The 24,749-nt window shown below is 37.5% G+C and overlaps 2 protein-coding genes and 1 pseudogene across 12 annotated transcripts in view; 2 read left to right on the top strand and 1 right to left on the bottom strand.

Annotated features, from left to right (window-relative positions):
- Positions 1-4,076, bottom strand: part of CCDC82 (coiled-coil domain containing 82) — a 33,249-nt gene extending 29,173 nt beyond the window's left edge. For 3 of the 4 annotated variants that reach the window (XM_049620385.1, XM_049620365.1, XM_049620392.1), the window contains exon 1: positions 3,515-3,697. The gene's annotated coding sequence lies outside the window, so the exon portion shown is untranslated. Of the gene's footprint in view, positions 1-3,514; positions 3,698-3,990 lie in introns of those variants that run through there. The other variant, XM_049620376.1, reaches the window with a different exon arrangement.
- Positions 3,900-24,749, top strand: part of JRKL (JRK like) — a 53,366-nt gene continuing 32,516 nt past the window's right edge. For 5 of the 8 annotated variants that reach the window (XM_049620342.1, XM_049620333.1, XM_049620320.1 and 2 more), the window contains exons 1-2: positions 4,182-8,598; positions 10,920-11,019. In XM_049620342.1, the coding sequence (XP_049476299.1) occupies positions 4,799-6,373 (1,575 nt within the window). In that variant the 5' untranslated portion in view covers positions 4,182-4,798 and the 3' untranslated portion in view covers positions 6,374-8,598; positions 10,920-11,019. Of the gene's footprint in view, positions 4,038-4,147; positions 8,599-10,919; positions 11,020-24,749 lie in introns of those variants that run through there. The other 3 variants (XR_007455426.1, XR_007455424.1, XR_007455425.1) reach the window with 3 other exon arrangements.
- On the top strand, positions 11,647-24,503 carry LOC125914827 (N-lysine methyltransferase SMYD2-like; annotated as a pseudogene).

Raw genomic sequence — 24,749 nt, forward strand, 5'->3', positions numbered from 1 at the left:
AATGTAATGAAACTGACCTCATAATACATGTATAAGAACTTCAGTACTCTATTGAGTGCTATCTCCTTCAAAGAAATCACCTTATGTGGCTAATTATTCCAATATTTACACTATGGCATAAAATATTCTTGGAGATTTCTATAAAACTTAGTATCAGAAAATATATAAAAATATGAAAAGAACCACGCTCCATTTTTTATCCCAAAGAGTAGTTTAAATACCCATTTTGTTCATTTGTCTCAGTTATAAGGGACTATTAGCAGCTTCCAAAAATGAAATCCAACTTCAAAACTTGAACATTAATTACCATTACAGATATATTTTTTAAATATGCTGTAACTTTGAAGGTAAACCCAAAAACAGAATGCCAAAATATTTTGAGCAACAGCAGTATCACTGAATCAAGTTTATACCTTTCCAAGATGATTCCTTTTTTGGACAGGCAGGGGCATAAGTGGAAGAAATACCACTCATTTGACTGTACAAATGGTTATGTTTAAAGGCAACGTGACAGTTTCTAAAATGGTCATATCTCATATAAAATCAGCATAGTGGTTTCTAAGATCATACAGCAGAAATTTATAGTGTAGGCTGAAATGTGACTTTTTAAAATATTTACTTATTTTTGAGAGAGACAGAGACAGAATGCGAGTTAGGGCAGAGAGGAAGACACAGAATCCGAAGCAGGCTCCAGGCTCCGAGATGTCAGCACAGAGCCCAACGCGGGGCTTGAACTCAGGGGCTGTGAGATCATGACCTGAGCCGAAGTTGGATGCTCAACCGACTGAGCCACCCAGGCGCCCCTGAAATGTGATCTTATGACAGTAACCACTACAAGATAGATCGAGCATTGTAACAGCAATCTAACAAATTTTAGTCAACACACAAAGTATTCTCTTAGTTGAAATTACACTTGGATTGCAAATTACAGAAGGCTTATATTAAAAATCAGCCAAGATGAGAATTGTGTGTAGTCAAAATTATCTTAAAAATCTCTATATTCCTCTTGAAACTATATATCATACTGCTTCACAGCAGGTCCATCCAGTTTCTTCTCCTGGTTATAAACAGATTACTATTATTGGTGTTTTGTGTGTGTGTGTGTGTGTGTGTGTGTGTGTGTGTGTGTTTAAGCACCAAACTGGGCAGCTTATATTGTGAAGCCATATAGTACAAATAAGTTTTTTTTTAAGCACATAGAGCTAAATTTGCATACACCATGCATGTGCATTACACTGTAATGTCTTTCTAATAAATCTGAACTGGGAGAAAGAATGAGAAAACATTTATGAAAACAAATGACAAATATGGCTTCAATAGATACACTAAAGCAACTGTGAACAGTAGGAACATTAAATGAAAGATGATTTTATTAATATGCAAAAGCAGTTTCATGTACATTAGATGGTTATCTCACAAAACTATCCCATGTCAAAAGACATTTATCATATCAATAGGTGGCTTCTACAACAGCAGTAGAAATGATTAACAACGTGACACTGTAAAAGTATCTGACTGCATATGGTTAAGCTATTAAAAACTCTTATATGTATAGTAATTTTTCAGCGCATTTTCATGTTTTTAAATACTGACAATGATCCTAGAAAGAAGATATTATCTACATTCAGTTATAAATATCAAAGCCAAATACGCAGAGTTCAAATGACTTACCGAAGATCATACAGCTTGTTAGTGACAGAGCAGGGATTAGAAACCAGTTCTCCTGATTTCCTGTCCAGTGCTACACAATGACTGCTGCCAATATTACATTTGTACAAGGTGGTAAAAACCATGCCTTTAAAAAGTCATTATTTTATCTCTCATTCATGCTAAATTTTAGTTTCATAGAGTTTACAAACATGCTTTTTAAAAAAACTATTTTTTTAAACAGTTTTTTTTAAATAGTAACAATTTTAGTGCACATGAGTTAGGCCAGTAACTTCTGGAAATTGTCCATCCAATAGGCAAGAAAAGAATGTGTAAAAGAAATGAAAATTTGTGACTTCCCTCTACCATCTTATTGATGACACTGATCACAAAATTTAAGGATTCCCCATTGAGTCCAAAAGTAAAAATTTCAAAAAGTCAGTTTCTAAGGAGAAAAAAAAATTATTTTGGAAAACTGCAGTATTGAATATTTGAAGAAACACATTTTATTTAAATAAATCAAGTCTCATGTGGCCAACTGCCAAACTTCCAGGGTCTCTCCTCATATTTCAAAATTGCTGTCACTGAAAAAGAGGATAATTTAAATATGCTTGACTTCTCTTTTAAAATTATGAATACTTTTACAATGTTAGCTGGGGAGGGAAGAATGATGACAGAGGGAAAGGGTGAATGAACTGAACCTGAGGAGAGAAATGAGAAGGTGAAGCTAGATTGATGAAAATGACATCTCTTGGGTCATCAGAATTCACTCAAAAAAAAAAAAAAAAAAAAAAAAAGAATCCATGCAATGGATGTAATTTCTTTTTGTATGCTGAGTATACACTCAATTTCTTGAAATGAGAATTTAATCAAGCTTCTTTAATAATACCTTACCTTTAGGCAAAGAGAAAAACAAAGAAACTCCAAACAGAAAGCATTAAATAAATGAAGAAGATCATTACGATCACATCTTTGTGCTTCTGTGTGAATATCACACAAAAGGCATATACAAAAACCAAAAAAAAAAGCATATACATAGCTTATGCAGTCTGCCAAAGAATACAGATTAAAGGTAAAAATCCATATTGTTGTCTCTCACACAGTCATTCTACAACTCAAAGGTACTTGATGATGCTACTTGAATTTCTTATCAAAGGAAATATCGTGTAGCCTAGGCTTTGAGGTTAATTTATCCTGAAGAAAAGATTCATTCTAGGAATCACTTGCCCTGTCAGGTGACAGTTTACATTTTTAAGGTTTGAAGAGCAATGGAACCCCAGGCATTACTTGAAATTTCACCAGAAGGGATGCATTCCTATTTGTAAAACAACACCCCTCTCTGACATTTCCTTTTATATGATAGTTTGGAGAGAAAACCTTAAGAGGCCAAAGAAATGGTTATTGAATGCCAGCACATGCTCGGAGCTTGGCGCTACTAGAAGAAATCAACACGGCCTCTGCTTCCACGGGGCTCACAACCTGATGAAATTACTGGGAACACCAGTATAAGCCGGCATAATACATGACTTAAGGGCTACAGTGTTATAATTCTGATTACGTTCTTTTCACATTGCTGTGGATACATTTATCACAGTTCTTCCACTGGTAGAAAACAGGGCAGCACAACATGACAGAAATAAGAAATGGAAAGATAACAGAGAGAGAAAGATAATTCCCCCCTTTAGAATCACGAGCCAATGCTCCACAATTTCGCAGAGTGAATCCTGCCAGTTTCGCATCCGGGACAACTACAGTATTCATTAAAATCTTTAACACTGAAGGTGGTTCTCTAACTCCAGCAGGGATGGGTGGCAGAGGAAGGATCCTCTCTGCAGTTTACACCAGAGTCATTTTCCGGATTACAAACCTGGCTCTTTGACGGGACGCAGGTAGCCAGCGCAGCACGCCCACCAGTCCGCTACTCTGCCTAAGGCAGAGGGGCACCGTAGCTGGGAAACCGGACCCTTAGACCGAGCTTCACGATGACGTGCGCGGGACGACACAATCCCCCAGGCCCCAGGGGAGCTCCGCAACCCAACAAGGGTCTGGAAAGGCCAGAAACCCGCGAAACCACCACTCCAGCTCCCCACTACCAGTCCCGCCCACTTCCCCACCGCGGAAGAAACAAACACCGGGCCCGCTGCAGCTCAGCCCAGGGGGGCAGCGAGTGCAGAAAGACGCAGAAGGGGCTAGTCCTACCCACCCGGACAGCGCCCGCGGGAATTTTTTTCCCCCGCCTGCCGGGAGGCGCGGCTTCCCGGGCTCAGTTAATAAGCCATTAGCAGCCTGAGCGAGAGCGAGTCCCCGCCCCGAGCTGGCCCTGCACCGCCCCCGCGCCCTCACCTTTCAAAGCTCCTCCGCCTCTGCCTCCGCCTTTGCCTCCGCCCCAGGTACCCTCTCCAGACTAGCCACGCTCCTCCTCCTTCCGGGGACCAGGGGAAGTCCCGCCTCTGGGAGGAGCAGGGGGCGGAGCCGGCGGCGGGAGGGGGTATCTTCCGGGAGCGCGTGCTGGGGGAGGAGCGGTCGCCGCGCGTTAGTCAGGGATCGGTGCGGGTCCTGGTTCCAATTGAGGTGGGGAGAGGGGCCCGGCGGGCTGTGAGGGGCCGGGAGGACTGTCCAAGCTAAGCCCAGCGCGGGGAAGTGTGGCTTGCGGTGGAAGGGGTTGGCTGCTGGGGAAGCAATCAAACGTAGCCGTTCCCTTGGGGAAAGGGGCTAGTCCCCGACTCCGTGGCTCTTCCGCTCTCTGCTGTAACTTTGGGGTGTGGCAGGGGCTAGTGACGGACGTGTTTACCCTGGATCAGGGCTTGAAGGAGGTTTGTGGTCACGATGGAGTTATAGTCTTTATCGCGGCCACTGGGGGAATAAAACAAATGTTTGTAATCCGGATTATCCGCGGTGACTTTGGGCCTCCTCTACTGCCCATCTAAGTTAAAGGCCTGTTCCCTCAAACTTCCTTCCCTCTCACCTTCCTCTGCCGTCTCATTGCCGGCCAAGCCCGTCCAGGGACGGGGTCAGGGTCACCAGGTTCCTGGTAAGGTTGAAAGACTGAGGCTGTAAGACTGCTAAAGTGGGTCTGTGTGAAAGAAGGAAGGATTTTGTAGATTGTTTCAGTGTGAGTGTGGGTCAAGGGCCTGAGTCCCACAGCCTCAGCATGTCTGGGAAACGGAAGCGGGTGGTGTTAACTATTAAAGATAAGCTTGATATAATAAAAAAACTTGAAGACGGAGGTTCTTCCAAACAACTGGCAGTGATTTATGGGATTGGTGAGACAACAGTTCGGGATATAAGAAAAAATAAGGAAAAGATTATAACTTATGCAAGCAGTTCTGATTCCACAAGTCTTCTTGCCAAGAGGAAATCTATGAAGCCATCTATGTATGAGGAACTGGATAGAGCAATGCTAGAATGGTTCAACCAGCAAAGAGCAAAAGGGAATCCCATATCTGGACCAATTTGTGCAAAAAGGGCAGAGTTCTTTTTTTATGCTTTGGGCATGGATGGTGATTTTAACCCCTCTGCTGGTTGGTTAACTCGTTTTAAGCAGCGGCACAGCATTAGAGAGATTAACATTAGAAATGAAAGATTAAATGGAGATGAGACTGCTGTGGAAGATTTTTGTAACAACTTCCGAGACTTTATTGAACGAGAGAATTTACAGCCTGAACAAATCTACAATGCTGATGAAACTGGACTCTTTTGGAAATGCCTACCTTCCAGGACTTCTGTGATCAAAGGTAAATGCACTGTCTCAGGGCACAAGTCAATTGAAGAAAGAGTCACTATCATGTGTTGTGCCAATGCAACAGGTTTACATAAACTGAAACTTTGTGTTGTGGGGAAAGCAAAGAAACCTCGCTCTTTCAAGTCAACTGACACCTCAAACCTGCCAGTCTCTTATTTCAGCCAAAAAGGTGCATGGATGGATCTTTCCATTTTCCGACAGTGGTTTGATAAGATCTTTGTGCCACAAGTTCGAGAGTACTTAAGATCTAAAGGCCTACAGGAAAAGGCTGTGCTCTTGTTGGATAATTCACCAACACATCCAAATGAAAACGTCCTAAGGTCAGACGATGGCCAAATATTTGCTAAGTATTTACCACCTAATGTGGCTTCCTTGATCCAGCCCTCAGATCAGGGAGTCATAGCGACAATGAAGAGAAATTATCGTGCAGGTCTTCTTCAGAACAACTTGGAAGAAGGTAATGACCTGAAATCATTCTGGAAGAAGCTAACTCTGCTAGATGCACTTTATGAAATAGCAATGGCATGGAATTTAGTAAAGCCAGTTACCATTAGCAGAGCATGGAAGAAGATTCTTCCTACCATAGAGGAGAAAGAAGGCTTGGACTTTGATGAAGAAGATGTTTCTGTGGCTACTGTGGCCACCATTTTACAACATACCAAAGGATTGGAAAATGTGACTACTGAGAACATTGAAAAATGGCTTGAAGTGGACAGTACTGAACCAGGCTATGAAGTGTTAACTGACAGCGAAATCATCAGAAGAGCACAAGGCCAGACAGATGAATCTAGTGAAAATGAGGAGGAGGAAATAGAACTGATTCCAGAGAAGCATATTAATCATGCAGCTGCTCTCCAATGGACTGAAAACTTATTGGATTATCTAGAACAGCAAGGTGATATGATTCTGCCCGATAAACTGGTGATACGTAAACTTCGAGCCACCATCAGAAATAAACAGAAGATGACAAATTCAAGTCAATAATGGCATTTCATTGTTACCATTGTTTTGGTAATTGTGTTTGTAACTCAGTCTCTGCAGTATGGCTTACTTTTCTTTGTGTTCTCAATTCTCAGACACAGTCCTATGAAATAGAGATACAAAAATGTATCTGAAGTGGCTCGAGGAGTATGTGTTTTGCATCCTGTGTCTCTTCCCTTATTTGTACAGATAACTGGAAGCTGATTCTGTATAGATACAAATTACCTATACACATATAGACCTGCAATTATCCCTTCTATTACAGTGGCATTTCCTAAAACTTCTAACAAAAATTATAGACAACTGAACAGATTGAGCACTTTCCTGAAATCTATAGTTCGGTTTATGAGGGCTGCCACAGTAATCTTACTTTGTGCTGACATCTTAAATGGTTATGTTTTGTGTATCTGTATACACTGACAGAATGAGAAATACCTATATTTTAGATTTCGGGTGATCTGTAATAATTTAAAGTGAAGTCCAATATGAGGAAACTTATCTATGAATTATAAAAATAACTTAGACATCATACTTTTATTCTCTTGCATTTGTTTAGGTAGCAAGGGGGAGAGTTTTCTCGAATGAAGTAAATATATAGGAATTGATTACTAAATTAGAAAACTACTTGAAAGTTGATATATAAAAGAGATATTCTGATCTATTTGTAGAAAACTGTGAATTAAAAATTTGGGGAACTTTAGGTTATTTATGAAAAGGGAATAAATAGGCTTGTTTTAATTGGGTCTTATGAATTGGGTAATTATTTATTCATGTAATTATAGTACAGATTTTGTAATGTTACATGTGGTGGTATGAACTCCCACCTATGTGGGGGAGAATCTTGGGAATTTATGTTTTTTTTTACTGTGTACTTGGAAATGTCTGTAGTTTGAAAAAGTTTATCATGCCTTTCCTTTTTATTTGATATGAAAAGAAAAAGAAATGAAAGAATAAATTTTGTTATTATTTTTAACAAGCCACAGGTTGAGACCTGTTTTATGAAGAAAGCAGAAATAATTACGGAAAGTAATTTTAAGGAATTTTAAGGAATTTCATGACTTACTCTTTTGACAGTTGTAAAAAGGTATTTATTCCAGAATCCATTAGCAAAATTAAGTCAGAATTTTGCTAAATTTGCTTAGTAATTTTATGTTTATTCAACACACTGAAAAGACTTTACACGTATGAATATTGGTTTAATTTGTAATTTAAAAACAACGTGAGTCACCATATTATTTCATGCTTTGGCCCTTAAAAAATAAAATGTCCTCTTTCAGTCATTTTTTTAAAGGTTTAACTTTTTTATTAAAATATTTTGCATTTTATAGTGCCTTTCTTAGAATTCTAAGACTTCAAAGAGATTTAGCTTTCCCTAATTTCTGTTATCTTCATGATATATGTCCAGATTTTTTAAAAAAGACTTCTGTGATGAGAACTGTTTAAAAATTATTGCATGAATTGCCTCAGGGCACAGAGGAAAAAAAGCATCAGAAGTTAACATACATCTTGAATTAGATAATTATACATTCTACTATAAATTAAATTGTATATAAAATAATTTTTCATTTTTCTAACATGAAAATATGTATAAAAGCTTCTTGGAATTTCTGTCTGGGTTTGTTCAATTTTTAAAATTAATCTTGTCAGTGAAATTCAGCTGTATCATTGCCACCTAGTGGTAAAATGAACATTACTGTTAAGCTGTGTGGTTTTAAATTTTAATATCTAGTAAAAGGTTCACTGTTTTGTGGCCTTGAGTGTGAATCTTGTGACTCTTTCTCTAGCCTGTGAGAGACTGCTATTGTTTTTTAGATTTATACCTATTTGCTCTTTTCCAAAAGCTGGCAACATGGGTAGGCTACAGTTTGTTTTAGACCCTTTTATCCTTAAACATAAGTATAAACTCTGCCCGTTACTGAATATCATGTTATGTTCTAAACAATGTACTTGTATAATCCTCAAATTATGGTGGAAATACTGTTGCTCAGCTCATACTCTTAATTGCTGAAAATCACTTGGCTACAGGTAAGAATTTAAACCCAGGTATTTGATGACAAAGCCTCCACTTGTACTGTCCAACCTAGGCTAACCTCTTAACCTTTCCAGTCTTCAAATTTTATTTCTTGCCACCAACCTCCCTCCAGACCTGTAACGGATGTCTGAATTTACTTCTCTATTTTCCAGTGCACTTGTGGCAGCAACTGACCTTTCCTTTACTCTTTCATGAGGTTAGTCTTCCTTTTTCACTACTCTGTAGTTTTATTTCTGTTTATCTCCAACCTAATAGCATTTGAACTTGGATCATCTGTCTTTTGATTTCGGGTTAGCCATGCTCACTAAGGAGTCTTTCTCACATAAACAATTTAAAATCCACCATTGGGAAAATAAACAGCTCTTGCAAACATTTCTCTTTAGTTCATGAGACAATCTCAAAGAAATTTGAGGTGTGGGCACAGTATTATACCAACAGAAATCTTACTAGACCAGAGATACTGGAAACTGCTACTATCAAAACCACATGAGTATGTATGCACTCAGAGCCATACAGATCAAAGGGGGAGACATGAGATGATATGGGGAAAGAAGGAAGGATAGGTTGAAATACAAGAGGAGTTGGTTAGAGAAGGAAAAAAAGGAAATGTGGGCTAAAGTGAGGTGTATTTTGTAATGATGTGTATTGCAGCATCATAGTCCCAGGCTTAGTAGTGTGTGCAGCTCATTCATAGATGGTCCCTGAAATCTCTGCTTTTCTTTTTTTATAGAATGTTAAAAAGTCAGTGCCAAGTTAAATGCATGTGATCAGTAGTTGGGAATGGTTAGTGGATGATGACAGAAGCTATTTGGGTACTTCCTGTATGTGCTCCAAAGTCATCAATACTTAGTTCCCAATTCCTCTTCCCTTAATGTACTGTGTGTTTAGCTTTCTCATTCTCCACTAAGAAATTAGCCACAGACTTAGTTTTCTTACTGGTCTTGCCAGGTTTTCCCCTTGATGAGTCTTGATACAACAACAGTTCTCAGAAAACCAACCTGTACATTAAAGTGTTTCTTTAAACCCGTACTCCTAGTAGCCAAGAATTCTGTGGGAGTAGCTTTACCTGTAGGTATTGATAAAGTAAATTAGGAACTTGCTTTTTATGAGAGATTTGGACTTTTGGTGGGTGGTTGGTGAGTGAAGTAGAATTCTTTGCCAGGTTTAAATTTAAATTGTGAATCAAAAATTGGTAGAGTCTTAGTATATGCGTAAGACTACTGGGGGTGGTGGGTTTAGGAAAATATAAGAGGATGAATGGTTCTTGTCCTTAAAGATCTTGAAATTAATGTGGGAAAATGGTATTTGAGAAACAAAACAATACAAACCTATCTGTTTCGATTGTAATCTCATATAAAACAGCCAACATGATGTGATAGGGACTGTGTAAGGAGACCATCATGATTTATTTTACTTACTCATTTCTTCACTGACTTGTTTTTTGTATACCCTCTACATTTTAAGCTTTTCTTTGTTCTTGTTTTTTTACTGATTCTGAGTGACTTTATCCATTTCCTTTTCCTGCATGCTTATGACCCCAAATCTACCTCCAGTCACTGTTTTCAGAAGTCCAGATTTGTATCTTCAGTTGAGAAGCAGGATTTAAGTTTGGAAGGGAAATTAAAATTGTTGCTTTGCTTCCCCACTGTAGTAAACTCTTAGCATTCTAATGTCAGAGCTACCTAGGTGGGCTAAGGAGCTAAAATAATTTTTTAATCGAATGCTAAACAAAGCTCATCTTCCTTGGTCTGAAATAGCAAAATAGGTCATTATTTTCTTATCTCTGTCCTCTTAGTTAGTCTTTCCTGATACACACACATGCCTTTGCCTCTGACCATTTGGTCCCACAGGCAGCCGTAGTAGTTTCTGTTTCTGGTATCCTGGTTGCTAGTCAAGTATCAAAATTAGTTTATCATGTTCCAACACCTCACCTCCTTAAAAGGCCATCATTTGTACTCTTTACACCAACTTTATTCCTTAGAAATGTACTCTGTCTTCCCCATTTTAGGCAGCTGGCAACTTCACACAGTAACTAGTCTCATGCAATTAGAAGTTGGGTGTGAAAGAATGCCCAAGGGTGAGCAGTCACGGGGGACACCTAATGCGAAACTTGTATCTGTAAGGCCTTAGAGTCCATGAGACTTGTAGTATATTGTGAAATGGTTTTTGTGATTTGTGTCTGTTAATACTATAAGATCAAGGATCAATGCTTTGCAGAGTAGTAGACATTCAGCAAACGTGTACTCAGTAAAGCCTAAATGTATACTTTCTGTGCATAAGACGTGTCCTAGGCAATGTATGGGATACATGGATAAGACTATCCACTTCAAGAGATTTACAATAGAGAGAAAGATGCAGAAAAAGGAGTGAATTAAGTGTTACAATGCTGATGGAATGCAAAGGCAGGACTCATCAATTCTGATGTGACATAAAGAAGCACAATCTGATAGGAGGAGTCGTAACAATTAAGTTGGTCTTGAAAAATAACTGAAATTTGCATTTCCCTTTTGTCTTCAGCCTGTGCCAAATGTGCTCCGGCCACATCATCCCCACTTGAGAACACTGCTATAGAGCTACAAGATTATAGGTATTTGGTCTGCTGTCCAAATTATTGAAGGTAATATTTACAGAATATTTTTTACCACTATTCTAAATTACCCAGCCTCTGGTGGTTATTTTTCTGATGTCTGCTTCCTGATCACAAATGTAATGCCACATACTTGAGATTTTTATCACAGCAGCACCCCACTTCAAGGTACCCATTCCTCTATTGATCAGGGTAACTCTAGCTGATGAAACAAACCTGAGAATTTTAGAGACTTATAATAAATCTTTTTCAGCAGTTTTATGATGATAAAGGACTTGGTTGCAGTATAACTTTAAATAGTGATTCACAGACTTAGGCTCCTTCCATCTTGTGATTTTGCATTTGCTAGACTCTTGCAATCTCCTGAATCTAGTCAACAGATGGGAAAAGAGAGAACAAAGAATATACACTGCTTCTTAGAAACTTCCTTTCTCAAAAGTGAAATACATTATTTCAGTTCACATTCTAATGATGAGAATTAATCACCCGGCCCTACCTTGGTATAGGCAATGCTGGAGAATGACTCTCTAGCTAGGCAGCTGCTTCCTAGAGACCACCTTGTACTATGGAAGGGGAAAGCACACATTTAGTGAATAGCCCTTTCTTAAACAAAAAACAAGCAATTCTTATAGAATCATGTAAGGAAGTTTTTTTGGTTTTTTTAATTAAAAAAAATTTTTTTTAACGTTTATTTATTTTTGAGACAGAGAGAGACACAGCATGAACGGGAGAGGGGTAGAGAGAGAGGGAGACACAGAGTCGGAAGCAAGCTCCAGGCTCTGAGCCATCAGCCCAGAGCCCCACACGGGGCTCGAACTCGCGGACCGCGAGATCGTGACCCGAGCTGAAGTCGGACACTTAACCGACCGAGCCACCCAGGTGCCCCAGGAAGTTTTAAAAAGAATATGTGTATGAGTCCAACTCCAAGAGGATCTGATTTAGTTCATCTAGGGTGGCTATAGTGTTTGTTTTGTTAGTTTTAAAGTTTCCACATATCTCTCAATATGCGGCTAAGGTTGAGAACCATAAGACTAGGAATTTGCGAGGTGCAGAGAAGATGTGGAGACAAGAGAATAACAGGTTCCTCTGATTGACTATGAGGTCAAGACTATATATCAAGACAAAGTAATGAGGAAGCTACATAAATAAGCAAATGAGCATGTATATGCACCTGTATGTCTTTGTAGGGGTTAACTATGATATCAGAGGAGAAAATATGGAACTTGGAAGCAGAAGACCAGTATTTAAGTCCCAGATTTATCATTTTTCAGTTCTAGAATTTCTAGTTGCTTGTTTTTCATAAGTACGTATTCTTTCATATAGACAATAATCTGTTATTTAAGTGTATTAATTTTACTTATTTGAAAATTACAGTTTGAATTCTCTACAGTCTCTGACCCTTCCCTAACCTTTACTGAGTTTGTAGTCTTTCATGGAGTTGGTACTATTCCAACACTTGGACATTGTTAATTGTGCATTCCTTATGCAGCTGAGATTGCCTAAAACACTATGGTCTCTGCTTATATAGCACATATTATGGGAAGTATAGAAACATATGTTAAAGTTTGGTTGGAGCCACTGATAGAATATGCAATGGACATAATAACCTGTCAGATGGAGAACTTGGGAGCTTGTTTTCTTTGGACTTCTCTTCCCAGCTTTCACCATTTCACTATATGGAACACAGTTTTCTCCTGCATAATTTATGGTCCTCCAAAAGTTTACCTTCTTATTTTTAGGATGGATATACTTTATTCTTTTAATATTTTATGTATCTTTTTCTATAATGTATGTGATTGATATAAGAATAAAGCAGGTTCGCCGGGACGGCTCAGTCAGTTAAGCATCTGACTTCGGCTCACGTCATGATCTTATAGTTCATGGGTTCGAGCCCCACATCAGGCTCTGCTGACAGCTCAGAGCCTGGAGTCTGCTTCAGATTCTGTGTCTCCCTCTCTCTCTGGCCCTCCTCTGTTTGCACTCTGTCTCTTAAAAATTAATAAATGTTAAAAAAAATTTTTAAAAAAAGATAAGACTAAAGCACCCAATATCTCCATTTATCCTGATATCAGAAGTCCTGGCAGTGTGATCTTGGGTGAGTCTCTAAGTCTCTCTGAGTCTCATTATCTCTAAAATGGGGATAATAATTCAGACTGTTAGGAAGAATAAATAAAATAGTGAAGAATACTTTGTGAATGAATGCTAGTTTTTATATTATTAATAGGAAGGATTAAAGGACCAGAGGCATCATAGATGATAAGAGTGAGAGAGTAAGTTAATTGAAACAGTAGGAGTTTGTGGTTGAAGGGAAGGATAATAAGGATCAAGATTTGCAACTTTAGGTATTCACAATGTGTTGAGGCAATGTATACAAATGGGCTCTGGCATTCCTTTTTCATTGCTCTCTGCTTTCTCTTATTACTATATGATGTGGGGACTAACCCTTTTACTCACATTCTAAATCAGAAGACACTTTTTTCCCCCCACATTACAGTTGACCCTTGAACAATGGGTTTGAAGTATTTGGGTCCACTTATATGAGAATTTTTTACAGTACTGTAAATGTATTTTATCTTTTAATTTTCTTTTCTCTGTCTTAATTTATTGTAAGAATACACTGTATAATACATATAATATACAAAATATATGTTCATCAACTGTTTATTGGTAAGGGCTATTAGTAGTTAAGTTTGGGGGAAGTCAAAAGTTATATGTAGATTTTTGACTGTGTGGGGCGTCAGTGCCCCCAAACCTTGCATTTTTCAAGGATCAATTGTATAATTATGAAATATTTGTAGATTCTTACTTTAAGGACAAATTCCTGAAGGAGAGAAGGACATTTCAATTAAGTCCTAAAGGTAGTGAAGCAATAAAAAGATCAATTGTGGTTGAAAAGCCCTTTCATGGGGCTCCTGGGTGGTTCAGTCGGTTAAGCGGCCAACTTCGGCTCAGGTCATGATCTCGCGGTCCGTGAGTTCGAGCCCCGCGTCGGGCTCTGTGCTGACAGCTCGGAGCCTGGAGCCTGTTTCAAATTCTGTGTCTCCCTCTCTCTGACCCTCCCCCGTTCATGCTCTGTCTCTCTCTGTCTCAAAAATAAATAAACGTTAAAAAAAAAAGAAAAGAAGAAAAGAAAAGCCCTTTCAGGTATACACACTAAGATTTAATGGAAAAGTTAATAAAGTTTCAAGGAACAGATAAAAAATCTGAAAAGGAGGAAGGGGATATTGAATAGATTAGTGACAAGCATTTGGATAATCTTTTGTCTCTTTCTGAATGAAGGAAATGAAAAATAATAAAACAGGAGTAATAACAATGATGGCAGATTCGTTTTGAAAACTTATTTAACAAATATGATCACACTGGGATGATTTTAAGTTGAGAGAAGTTTATGGTTTCAGTTTACTACTGAAAAGAAAGCAGTGGGAGTCTGCCTTTTCACTAAAAGCATTTTCACAAAAGATAATAGAAATGATTGGTATTTGATGCCATTCTGGAATTAAAAGAATAAATAGCATTAAGCAGTCAAGTAGCTCTTCCATTCTCCCTTTTTATACATGTCTAAGACCCTGTGTGGATTTGTCTAGTATTATAAATTGACACAAGTAACAGGGATTTGTCTAGCATTAGAAATTGACACAAGTAATGGAATTGTCAGTACATATGTGAGGGGGAACAAGTGCCCAAATTTCATTCTTTTATTTAATAGGGCTTTTCTTGCATAAGGCATGTAAAGAAAAGTCTTTGTTGCAGAGATGTATGAGGGCTCCATGGGAACTGAAAACAAGGCTGCATTTGATCATATAGTTAAACACCACTATTATTTCCTACTTTGATTTAAGTAGGACTAGCTTTTCTTTCTTTCTTTCTTTCTTTCTTTCTTTCTTTCTTTGGTTCTGTGTATTACAGATGTTTTAACAAATGAAATATAATTGAATGCCATGTGGAAAAATCAGTTATCCAGGAAATAATTTTTAAGCTGTATTTGTGCCCTCATTAGCAGAATTTTCTGTTATCTAATCTTAATAGGAAAAATTATGTTTCATATATTAAACAATCAGATGTCTCTTAAACATTTGCCCCCTTTTAACTCGAGGTCTTTGTTAGTTCCTTTAATGTAACTGTGACATCTTATCTTTTATTATTTGTTCATTTATTCATTCACCTCAAATATTTATCTACCTAAGAATATTTACCTAGTTCATAACCAAAATTTTAAATAATTATCCCCTAATTTCTTCTTGATTTGTGTAATTATGAACTTGAAATTAAATCCTTATATATTTTGTATGTTAGAAAAATGACTAATATTAGGTGGTTATACTACTTCATTGATCAATGAGGTGATGAAGAGAGATACTCAGAAAGATTGATGATTTAAAAAAAAAAAACTTTTTTTAATTTTATTGATATTTTTTTTTTTGAGAGAGAGAGAGAGAGAGACCAAGCACATGAGTGGAGGAGGGGCAGAGAGAGCAGGAGAGAGAGAATCCCAAGCAGGCTCCATGCTGTCAGCACAGAGTCTGATGTGGGGCTCAAACTCACAAACTGTGAGATCATGATGTGAGACGAAGTCAAGAGCTGGAGGCTTAGCTGACTGAGCCACCCAGGCGCCCCAGGTTGATGATTTTTGATGAGTTTTAGCATTCAAATTGGTTTTAAAACCAGAATTATTTTGAGATTGTCATTTTGAAATGCATATAACACATAACATTTATTCATTGATTTATATAAGTGATAACAAATATTCTTGTTCACAGACAGTTAAGATATTTATTTACAATACCCATTTTATATTACCTAGAGATGATTTGATGGTTTTAAAATAGAAAAAAATTCAAATACAAATAAAAGTAGAAAGTTGAAGAAAAATGTTCAATAATGATTAGACTCTATAAGTATTAAAATATCTACTATAGGAGTTTAATTTTAACTGAGTTTTCATAAAAGCTCTCCCAACATAATGGATATTTTCTTGAATTGCAAAGATGCCTGGTCTTTAATACTTTTTTTGTTTTACTTTTATAGTCATGATAGATGCATTAACAGCTATATATGCTATAGCTTGACAGAGTTGCCTTCTAACCAAGCTATTGTCATCATTCTTGGTTAACTAGCTTGAATATATGAATTTACCCCAATTAGGATATAATTAGGCTAATCCTGATTTGGGTTGACAAAGAGCCTTGCAGGTATTCTAAAGACAAAATTAATTTTCAAGTGTTCAATATATTTCTTATTAGTTCATAACAGTATAAAAAGTTACATAGCATTTTTAAAAAGCATAATACACAAAAGCTTCAAAATAAAAGTAGATGTTCATGACATTTATTTTCTGTTTACCAGATTAGGACACCTTTTCCTAATCTTTAGCATTTAATAACATTTAAAAAAATATACTAAAGGAAAAAAAAATCCAAGCATGAATGACTGTGATAAATTCTATCATCTAATGAAATAAAGTTTATTAAAGATGACTGATGGTGTCCTTTTTCCCAAATCTGCTCAACACAAAATGTGTAGGATGGACAAGAATGTGGTTTGTGGGAGCCAATGTAGAAAATGCTTGAATGGTTAAAAATCAACCAGTAATTAACGAAGTGTACATTAACAGTATAATACTTAGTGAATATTTACAGGAGACTTACATATGCCTGACACTGCTCTAAGTACTTGGAACTTAGCAAGAGACAGCTATATATTGTTCTTAGCTCATGGTAACATACAACCAAATTGTTTTATTTCCCTATGGACCAGCTAACAACAGGGAGTGAGTTTGTGGCTCAATAAAAGGCTTAAATTGGTGCTAGAGTTGTCTCCAGATATAAAGAACTTCCTCTGGAACTAGTAGAGCTAATTAGACTGCCCTTCACTAAACTGTTAGAAGAGGGTCAGTCACTGCATTGGTTGTTGGATGAGATGCCCTTTTCAGCTCCAACGCTCCATGATTCTTTTACACTGAAGAGTTGTAGGGAGAGTACTGATCAAATTCCAAACAGGAATAAAAATACTTCAGAAGCTTTCATTTATGCATTCAGTGAATATTTACTCAGTGCTAACTATATATCAGACACTGTTTTAACACTTGGGGATCTAGCTTTTACAATAAGTATGGTGGGTTTTGGAATGTAAATCTTCCCTTTGATTTCTGTGGTTTCAAAGAACCACATTTTGCCATCAAAATATGCCTAATTATAGAATCTAAAAAAAAAAAAAAAGAAATCCAGAAAGAATTAGACAACAAACATAATGAGACAGATAATATGACTCTTTCGATAACCTTTTTTGTTTAAATTGAATTTCATAAGGACTTGTTGTTTCTGGCACTTAGGACAAGATTGACCTTTTCCTCTCATCCATTTATAATTACTAACTGCCTAGTAGTGCACTACTAGGTATTTATCCAAAGGATATGAAAATGCTGATTTGAAGGGGAACATGCACCCGAATATTTATAGCAATATTGACAATAGCCAAATTATGGAAAGAACCCAAATGTCCACCAATTGATGAATGGATAAAGAAGATGTATACACACACACACACACACACACACACACACACACTGGAATATTACTCAACAATCAAAAAGAATGAACTCTTGACATTTACAGCAATGTAGACGGAACTAGAGTGTATTATATTAAGAGACAAATACATGATTTCACTCATGTGGGATTTAAGAAATACAACAGATGAACATAGGAGAAGGGAAGGCAAAATAAGAAAACAGAGATGGAGACAAACCATAAGAGAATCATAAATACAGAGAACAAGCTGAGGGTTGATGGAGGGAGGGTGAGCAGGGGGGATAGGCAAGATGGGTGTTGGGCATTGAGGAGGGCACTCTTTGGGATGAGCACTGGGTGTTCTATGAGAGTAGTGAATCACTAGGTTTTACTCTTGAAACCAGTATTACACTGTATATTAACTACTTGAATTTAAATAAAAATAAAATTACTATGCTACAATAATAATGGATATCATCCATTGAGCATTTACTATGTGCAAATCACCCTGCTAGATTATTTCCATGTATGTAATTTATTCTTCACAGCAATATTGTGATATGATGCAGGTAGTATAAGTCATAGTAGTGTCTCTTTTACTGAAGAGGAAACGGGCATGGAGAGGCTTACTAACTTACCTAAGGTGAAGTGTCGTAGACTCTAAGTCTAAAGTTCTCTTGGCCAGCAAAAGAGTGGATGCTGGATTAAAGCAAGAGATGGCTAATGTCTGGGAAAAGACAAGAGCCTCAAATAAGGGTCCTTGCCCCATATTTATTCAGATCAGAAGGCTTACAAACGTGATGAGTGTGTACAAAGAGACAAACTAGGAACATTAACTTGGGATGTGAGGGAAAAGAGGGGGGTTTGAAAATACACAGTATTTGGGGTTTGGGTCAATATAGAACAAAATCCAGGAGCTGGGTAGATGGGTAGATGGTTGTTAACAGCAGACAGGAGGCTCCATGCCTGTTGATCTTTGCCAGCCTAGGGGATGAGACAGACAGGGGGAATAACCTCAGGGTTAACAAGGCACCTTTTCTTTTGTTAACCGTCTCCGCTCTGGGATGCTTTGCCTGCAGCGCAGGGGTCCATAGTCTAATTCACCAATTTACCTAACCTGGCCCTATCCTCCTGTGAAAGCAACTTTTCTGCTATAGTACTAAATTGGGCGTGCTTTCACCCTGAACATCTAATCTTGTTTATTTCATATACGTATGTATTTGGCACCTTTGCACCATTTCTATTTCAGGACTTTGTCTCTCCCTCTCTAGTTTGGGGGCTCTGCACCCTCTCTCTAGTTTGGGTGCCTTTGCAACTCCTTATTCCTGGCGCCTTTGTGCCTCCCTATTCTCGGGGTGTCTTTGCATCCCCCTATTCTTGGAGTGCCAATCTGGTTTACCCAAACTGAGGTGTGAGCGTTTTATGGCTTTGTATTTCTTTATGCCTTGTTAACCCATTGGTATAAGCCCAGGGGATTCCCAAGCTTATCCCCCACAGTGAAGCAGCTAGTAAGAGATGATACAAAAAATCTGTTAAAAAAAAAAAAAGCTGTGTATTGTGCTTATTTTCTATTTGGTATTATTAACCACGTACTATGTAACCTTTCTAGATAAGAGAATCTGTATGCCTTGCACACTGATTCTCATTTGTTATTCTGCAATTTTAATAAATGACAAAAAGAAGTAGATATAATAAGATAGAAGAAGTAAATGGTAGAAGTTCAGAAATGTTTCAACAACACTAGCCTGGCTATTCTTTCTGATTTTCCTTCATAGACTCCTCTTCCTATTGAAATTGGAGGTATTTCTTAGCATTCGGTGTAGCAGCTCTACCATGTTCTTCTCCCTTGCAACATAATCCCTGAGTGGCCTTGTTCCTGATATGGATTCTTTTCACTAGTCTAAAGTTTTTTTAAATCTCAAGTCTGCAAAGTTTCCAATACAGCCACTTTCCTTTGTGCCATCCAAATCGGTCTAGGTATCCAACAATCTAAGTACATTTGGAGTTTGAATTGTATTTTAAACTTGTAATCATTTTTATCTGTAAAATTAGTATTTACAACCAGAGATGACATTTAGCTAATTCTCTAATTTTAATAAAATCTACATAATCTTTATATTTATTGGTTAGTTTGAGCTATCTCAGTGAGGTCATAATAAACTCATTATTAATAAGATAAAACTAACCCCCTATGTCAACATAGATTGCAATTTATGTGAATATGTTTTCTAACAAATATAGTTCCCTAAAACATAGTTTTAATCTCAAGTTTATAAACCAATATTTGGATTCATTTTTGAACAATTTCAATATTACAGAATTTTGTTTCCCATTTAATAAAACTTTTTTTTTTTTTTTTTTTGAGGGAGAGAGAGAGAGAGCATGAGCAGGGGAGGAGTAGAGAGAGAGAGACACACATACGGAATCTGAAGCAGGCTCCAGGCTCTGAGCTGTCCGCACAGAGCCTGACACGGGGCTCGAACTCAAGAACCATGAGATCATGACCTGAGATGAAGTCGCATGCTTAACTGACTGAGCCACCCAGGCCCCCTATTTTTTTTTTTTTTTTTTGCCATTTTTAAGAAACATATAAATGAAAACCTCAAATTGTGATGGCACAAATAAGTATCAATTAGTATTTTATGACAACTCATGTAAACCTTTTTTGTCTAATTAACAACATGTAAAAATGGTTTGTTGTGAGACTTATATTCTTTATGATAATAGATTTCCATTTGAACTTCTAACTAAAATGCTAATATTAACAGCTTCTGACTCCCTTTAAAATTTTTAGTGAAGGTGCATCAAAGAATTTGTAGATGAGGCTTATGACTATCTTTTGCTCAATGGAGTCAAGTGGAGGAATAGCAAATATCACATTATTTATTGGCTGTAAATGAAAATTAGGAATCAATAGAAAGGATTAAATCATGAGTTGTTATACAACTCACATATGCATTCGTTCATTCATCCATTCATTCTGTTATTTATTTGACAAACATTTAAGTATATACATAAGGCTAGTTGGGATAGAATATCTTACATAAGATACAGCCCTTGTCAAGGAGTTTAGGCTCATAAGTATGTCCTCAGTATGAAGATCATGTTCACTAGAGTTTTCCACATCGAACAATAGGACCTTGGACCCTATAGTTCATGAAAAGGTCTTGTTAAAATCTGTTAAAACGTACTAAGTATATTAAATGATTAGACCACCTAGATGTATGCACGTTATGCAGAGTTTCCTTTGAAACTAACAGTGTTATAATAGCGCTCCAGTTAATTTCACACAACTACTCTGAATAGTCATTAAAAAGTATTAGAACTCTTCAGCCCTGCAGCATTGGGTGACACCTCTCCAGTAATAGCTCACAGGGAGGAGGAACCATTGCTCTGGTGCTGCGGTCCCACTGCCCGCTTGATGGCTGCAGACCACAGTGGCCTGGAGTGCTTCTACTGCCTGGGCAAGAGGCAGGGGATGTGGGTCAGAGCCCTTCCACGTGGGGAACTCTGTCCTCCCCTCCAGGCCTACGCCCACATGCTCACAGTCAAGGAATGCAGCAACCACTGCAAGTACTGCTTTGCCAGGAAAAAAAGGATTGTTCAAATGTGGAAGATGCAAGCAGGCATTTTACTGCAACAGGGAGTGTCCGAAAGACACTGTTAGAAAGATGATTGGCTTATGCACAAGATGGAATGTTCTTGCATGGGTTGTTTTTCGGGGGGCGGGGGTTGGACTGGAATCCCTCAGAGATGGTAAGGCTAACTGCAAGGATTCCGGCCAAACAGAAGATCCACCCAGAAAAAACACCTTCAGAGAAATTGTTGGCTGTGAAGGAGTTTGAATCACATCCGGATAAATCAGACAATGAGTAGAAGGACTTAATTCAGGTGACATTGCTGCTCTTCGTCACTTTCCCTCCAAGCACCTCCAGTTCCCTGGCAGTGATAACTTGGTGGTACTCTTTGCACAGTTTCACTGTAATGGCTTTACAACTGAAGAGGCAGAGCTTTCTCATTTGGGATATTTCCCCGGGCAATATTTCCTGAGGTTGCACTGATGAATCATAGTTGTTGCCCCACTGTCATTGTGACCTACAAGGGGATCCTGGCAGAAGTAAGAGCTGTACAGGATATCAACCTGGGAGAGGAGGTTTGTATCAGCTATGTTGACCTGTACCCAACAGAAGACAGGAATGACCTGTGAAGAGAGTCTTACTACTTTACCTGTCAGTGCCAGGAGTATACCACCAAAGACAAGGATAAGGCCAAATTGGAAATCCAGAAGCTCAGCCATTCCCCCAAAGGCGGAAATAATCTCTGACATGATCAGATATGCACGCAATGTCCTGGAGAAGTTCTGGGGGGCCAAGCACTACAAATGCCTTTGCGAGCTGCTGAATATCTGTGAGCTCAGCCAGAAGATGAGCTCCGTGTTTGAGGACAGCAATGTGTACATATGGCACATGATGTACCCAGCCATGGGTGTCTGCTTGTATATGCAGGACTGGGAAGGAGCCCTGTGATATGGACAGGAAATCGTTAAACCCTCCAGCAAGCATTCTCCTCTGTATTCCATGGCTTCCATGTGGTTGAAGCTGGGAAGGCCATACAGGGGCCGGGAAACAAAGCTGCTGGAGAGAAAGCAGTGAAGAAGGCCATTGCAATAAGGGAAGGAGCTCTGGCAAAGATCATTTGTACATTAATGATATCAAACAAGAAGTTGAAACTATGCTGTTAGTTTTCATTTAATGCTAGTGCAGAAACCTTCAAGGATTTGAATATTTCAAATCATACACCTCATTCTCTCATTTCTGCAAAATCATTGGAACGAAAACACTTGCTCTTAAAGCTTACATGTGGCTTACCTGGAAGTTGGTCTTAATCTTTAATCTTAATACCAAAATAAATTCTGAATGTTTTTTGTCCCCTAAGAGGTATGGCATGGTTTCATGTATTATCATACACTTTGGACAGAGCAAGTTTAAAAAATGAGATTATTTTTTCCTTCATGCCTGAATGATGAAAGAGAATAGAAAAGATAATGATAAAAAAAATATCTAAAATGCAACATTGTTCCCTGGTTTTTTTAATTAATAGATCTTATTTTTAGAGCAGCTCTAGATTAATAGAAAAATTATGCAGAATGTACAGAGTTCTCACATACCATCTTTTCCTACCGTACCCTCCTTACAGTTTATCCAGTTATTAACCTCTTGCTTTAGTGTAGCACATTTGTTATCATCAAGGAACTGATAATGATGCATTATTATCAACTAAGGTCCACAGTTTATTAGGGTTCACTCCTTGTGGTGCACAGTTCTAAGTGTTTTCACAAATGGGTAACACCGTGTCTGCCCTTACAGTGTCGTACGGAATCCTTTCACTGCCGCCCAAATCTGGTGTTCCTTCTTTAATCACTCCCTCTTTTCCTTGCTCTCTCTGAACGCTTGGAGGTCACTGATCTTTTTACTCTCTATTGTTTAGCCTTTTCAGGAATGTTATATAGCTGGAATCATACACTGCAGCATTTACATACTGGCTTATTTCCTCAGCAATACGCATTTAATGTTCCTGCATGTCTTTCCGTGGCTTGATAGCTCATTTCTTCTTATCACTGGGTAAAATTCCATTGTATGGATGTACCACAATTTCTACATTGCCCTATTAAAGGACATCTTGATTCCTTCCAACTTTTGGCAATTATGAATAAAGCTGCTATTAACATTTGTATGTAGGTTTTTGAGTGGACATAAAATTTCAACTCATTTAGGTAATTATCTTGGAGTACCACTGCTGAATCATATGGTAAGACTATGGTTAGCTAGCTTTGTAAAAAACTGTTAAACTGTTTTCCAAAGTGGTTGTACCATTTTGCATTCCATCAGCCATGAATGAGAGTTCCTGTTGCTCTACACTCTTAGTGTTTCACATTTAGCCATTTTAATAGGTATGCAGAGGTCTCATTTTTTAAATTTGCAATTCCCGAGTGATATTTGATGTTGTGCATCTTTTCATAAGCTTATTTGTCATCTATATATCTTATTTGGGAGATGTATGTTTAGATACTTTGCCTACTTTTTAATTGGTTGTTTTCTTATTGTTGGGTTTTAAGAGTTCTTGGTGTATTTTGTATACAATTCTTTTATCGGATTTGTGTTTTGTAAATATTTTCTGTGGCTTTTCATTTCTTAACAGTGTATTTTGCAGAGCAGATGCTTTTAATTTTAATGAAGTCTAAATTACCAATGCTTTCTTTCATGGATCATATTTTTGGAGTTGTGTCTAAAAAAAGTCTTCACCCTAGGTTTCCTACTATATTATTTTACAGAAGTTTTGTAATTTTGTATTTTACTATTAGGTCTATAAGAGATTTTGAGTTAATTTTTGTATAGGGTGTAAGACCCATGTCTAGATTTATTTATTTTTTGCATGTATATGTCCAGTAGATCCAGTGCAACTTATTGAAAAGAGTGTCCTGTGTATATTTTATTGTTTTTGTTCCTTTGTCTAAGATGAGCTGACTATATTTATGAGGTCTATTTCTGGGATCCCTATTTTATTTCATTAATCTATTTGTCTATTCTTTTACCAAGACCACACTATTTTGATAACTATAGCTTAATAGTAAGTCATGTGGTGTTAATTCTTTTATTGTTCTTCAACTTCAGAATTGTGCTGGCTATTCTGATTCTTTTGCCTCCCATTTAAACTGTAGAATCAGTTTGTCTATATCACAAAATAACATGCTGGGATATTGATTGAGATTTCATTGAATCTATAGATCAAGTTGGGAAGAATTGATAACTTGATGATATTGAATCTTCCTACCCTTGAACCTTGAATATCTCTCCATTTATTTACACCTTTTTAAATTTTTGTCACCAGAGTCTTAGTTTTCCTCATGTAGATTTTAGGTTGATTCTAATGTAAATGGTGTTATGCCTCTAATTCCAAATTTTGGTTATTCATTTCTGGTACATAGGAAAGAAATTATATTAACCTTATCTTGCAACCTTCTATAATCATTTATTAGTCTTAGTTCCAATTTTTTTTGTTAATTCTTTCAGATCTTGTTCATAAGTAATCATGCCACTTGTGAACAAAGGCAGTTTTATTTCTTCTTATCCAAACTGTGTGCTTTGTTTCCTTTATGTTTTATTGTGTTAGCTGAGACCCCCAATATGATGTTGGAATGTTCCAACAGGAGTGGTGAGAAGGACGTAGTTACTTTTTAAAAAGAAAACATTTCAT

Source organism: Panthera uncia, chromosome D1 (assembly GCF_023721935.1).
Source record: "Panthera uncia isolate 11264 chromosome D1, Puncia_PCG_1.0, whole genome shotgun sequence".
NCBI lineage: Eukaryota > Metazoa > Chordata > Mammalia > Carnivora > Felidae > Panthera > Panthera uncia.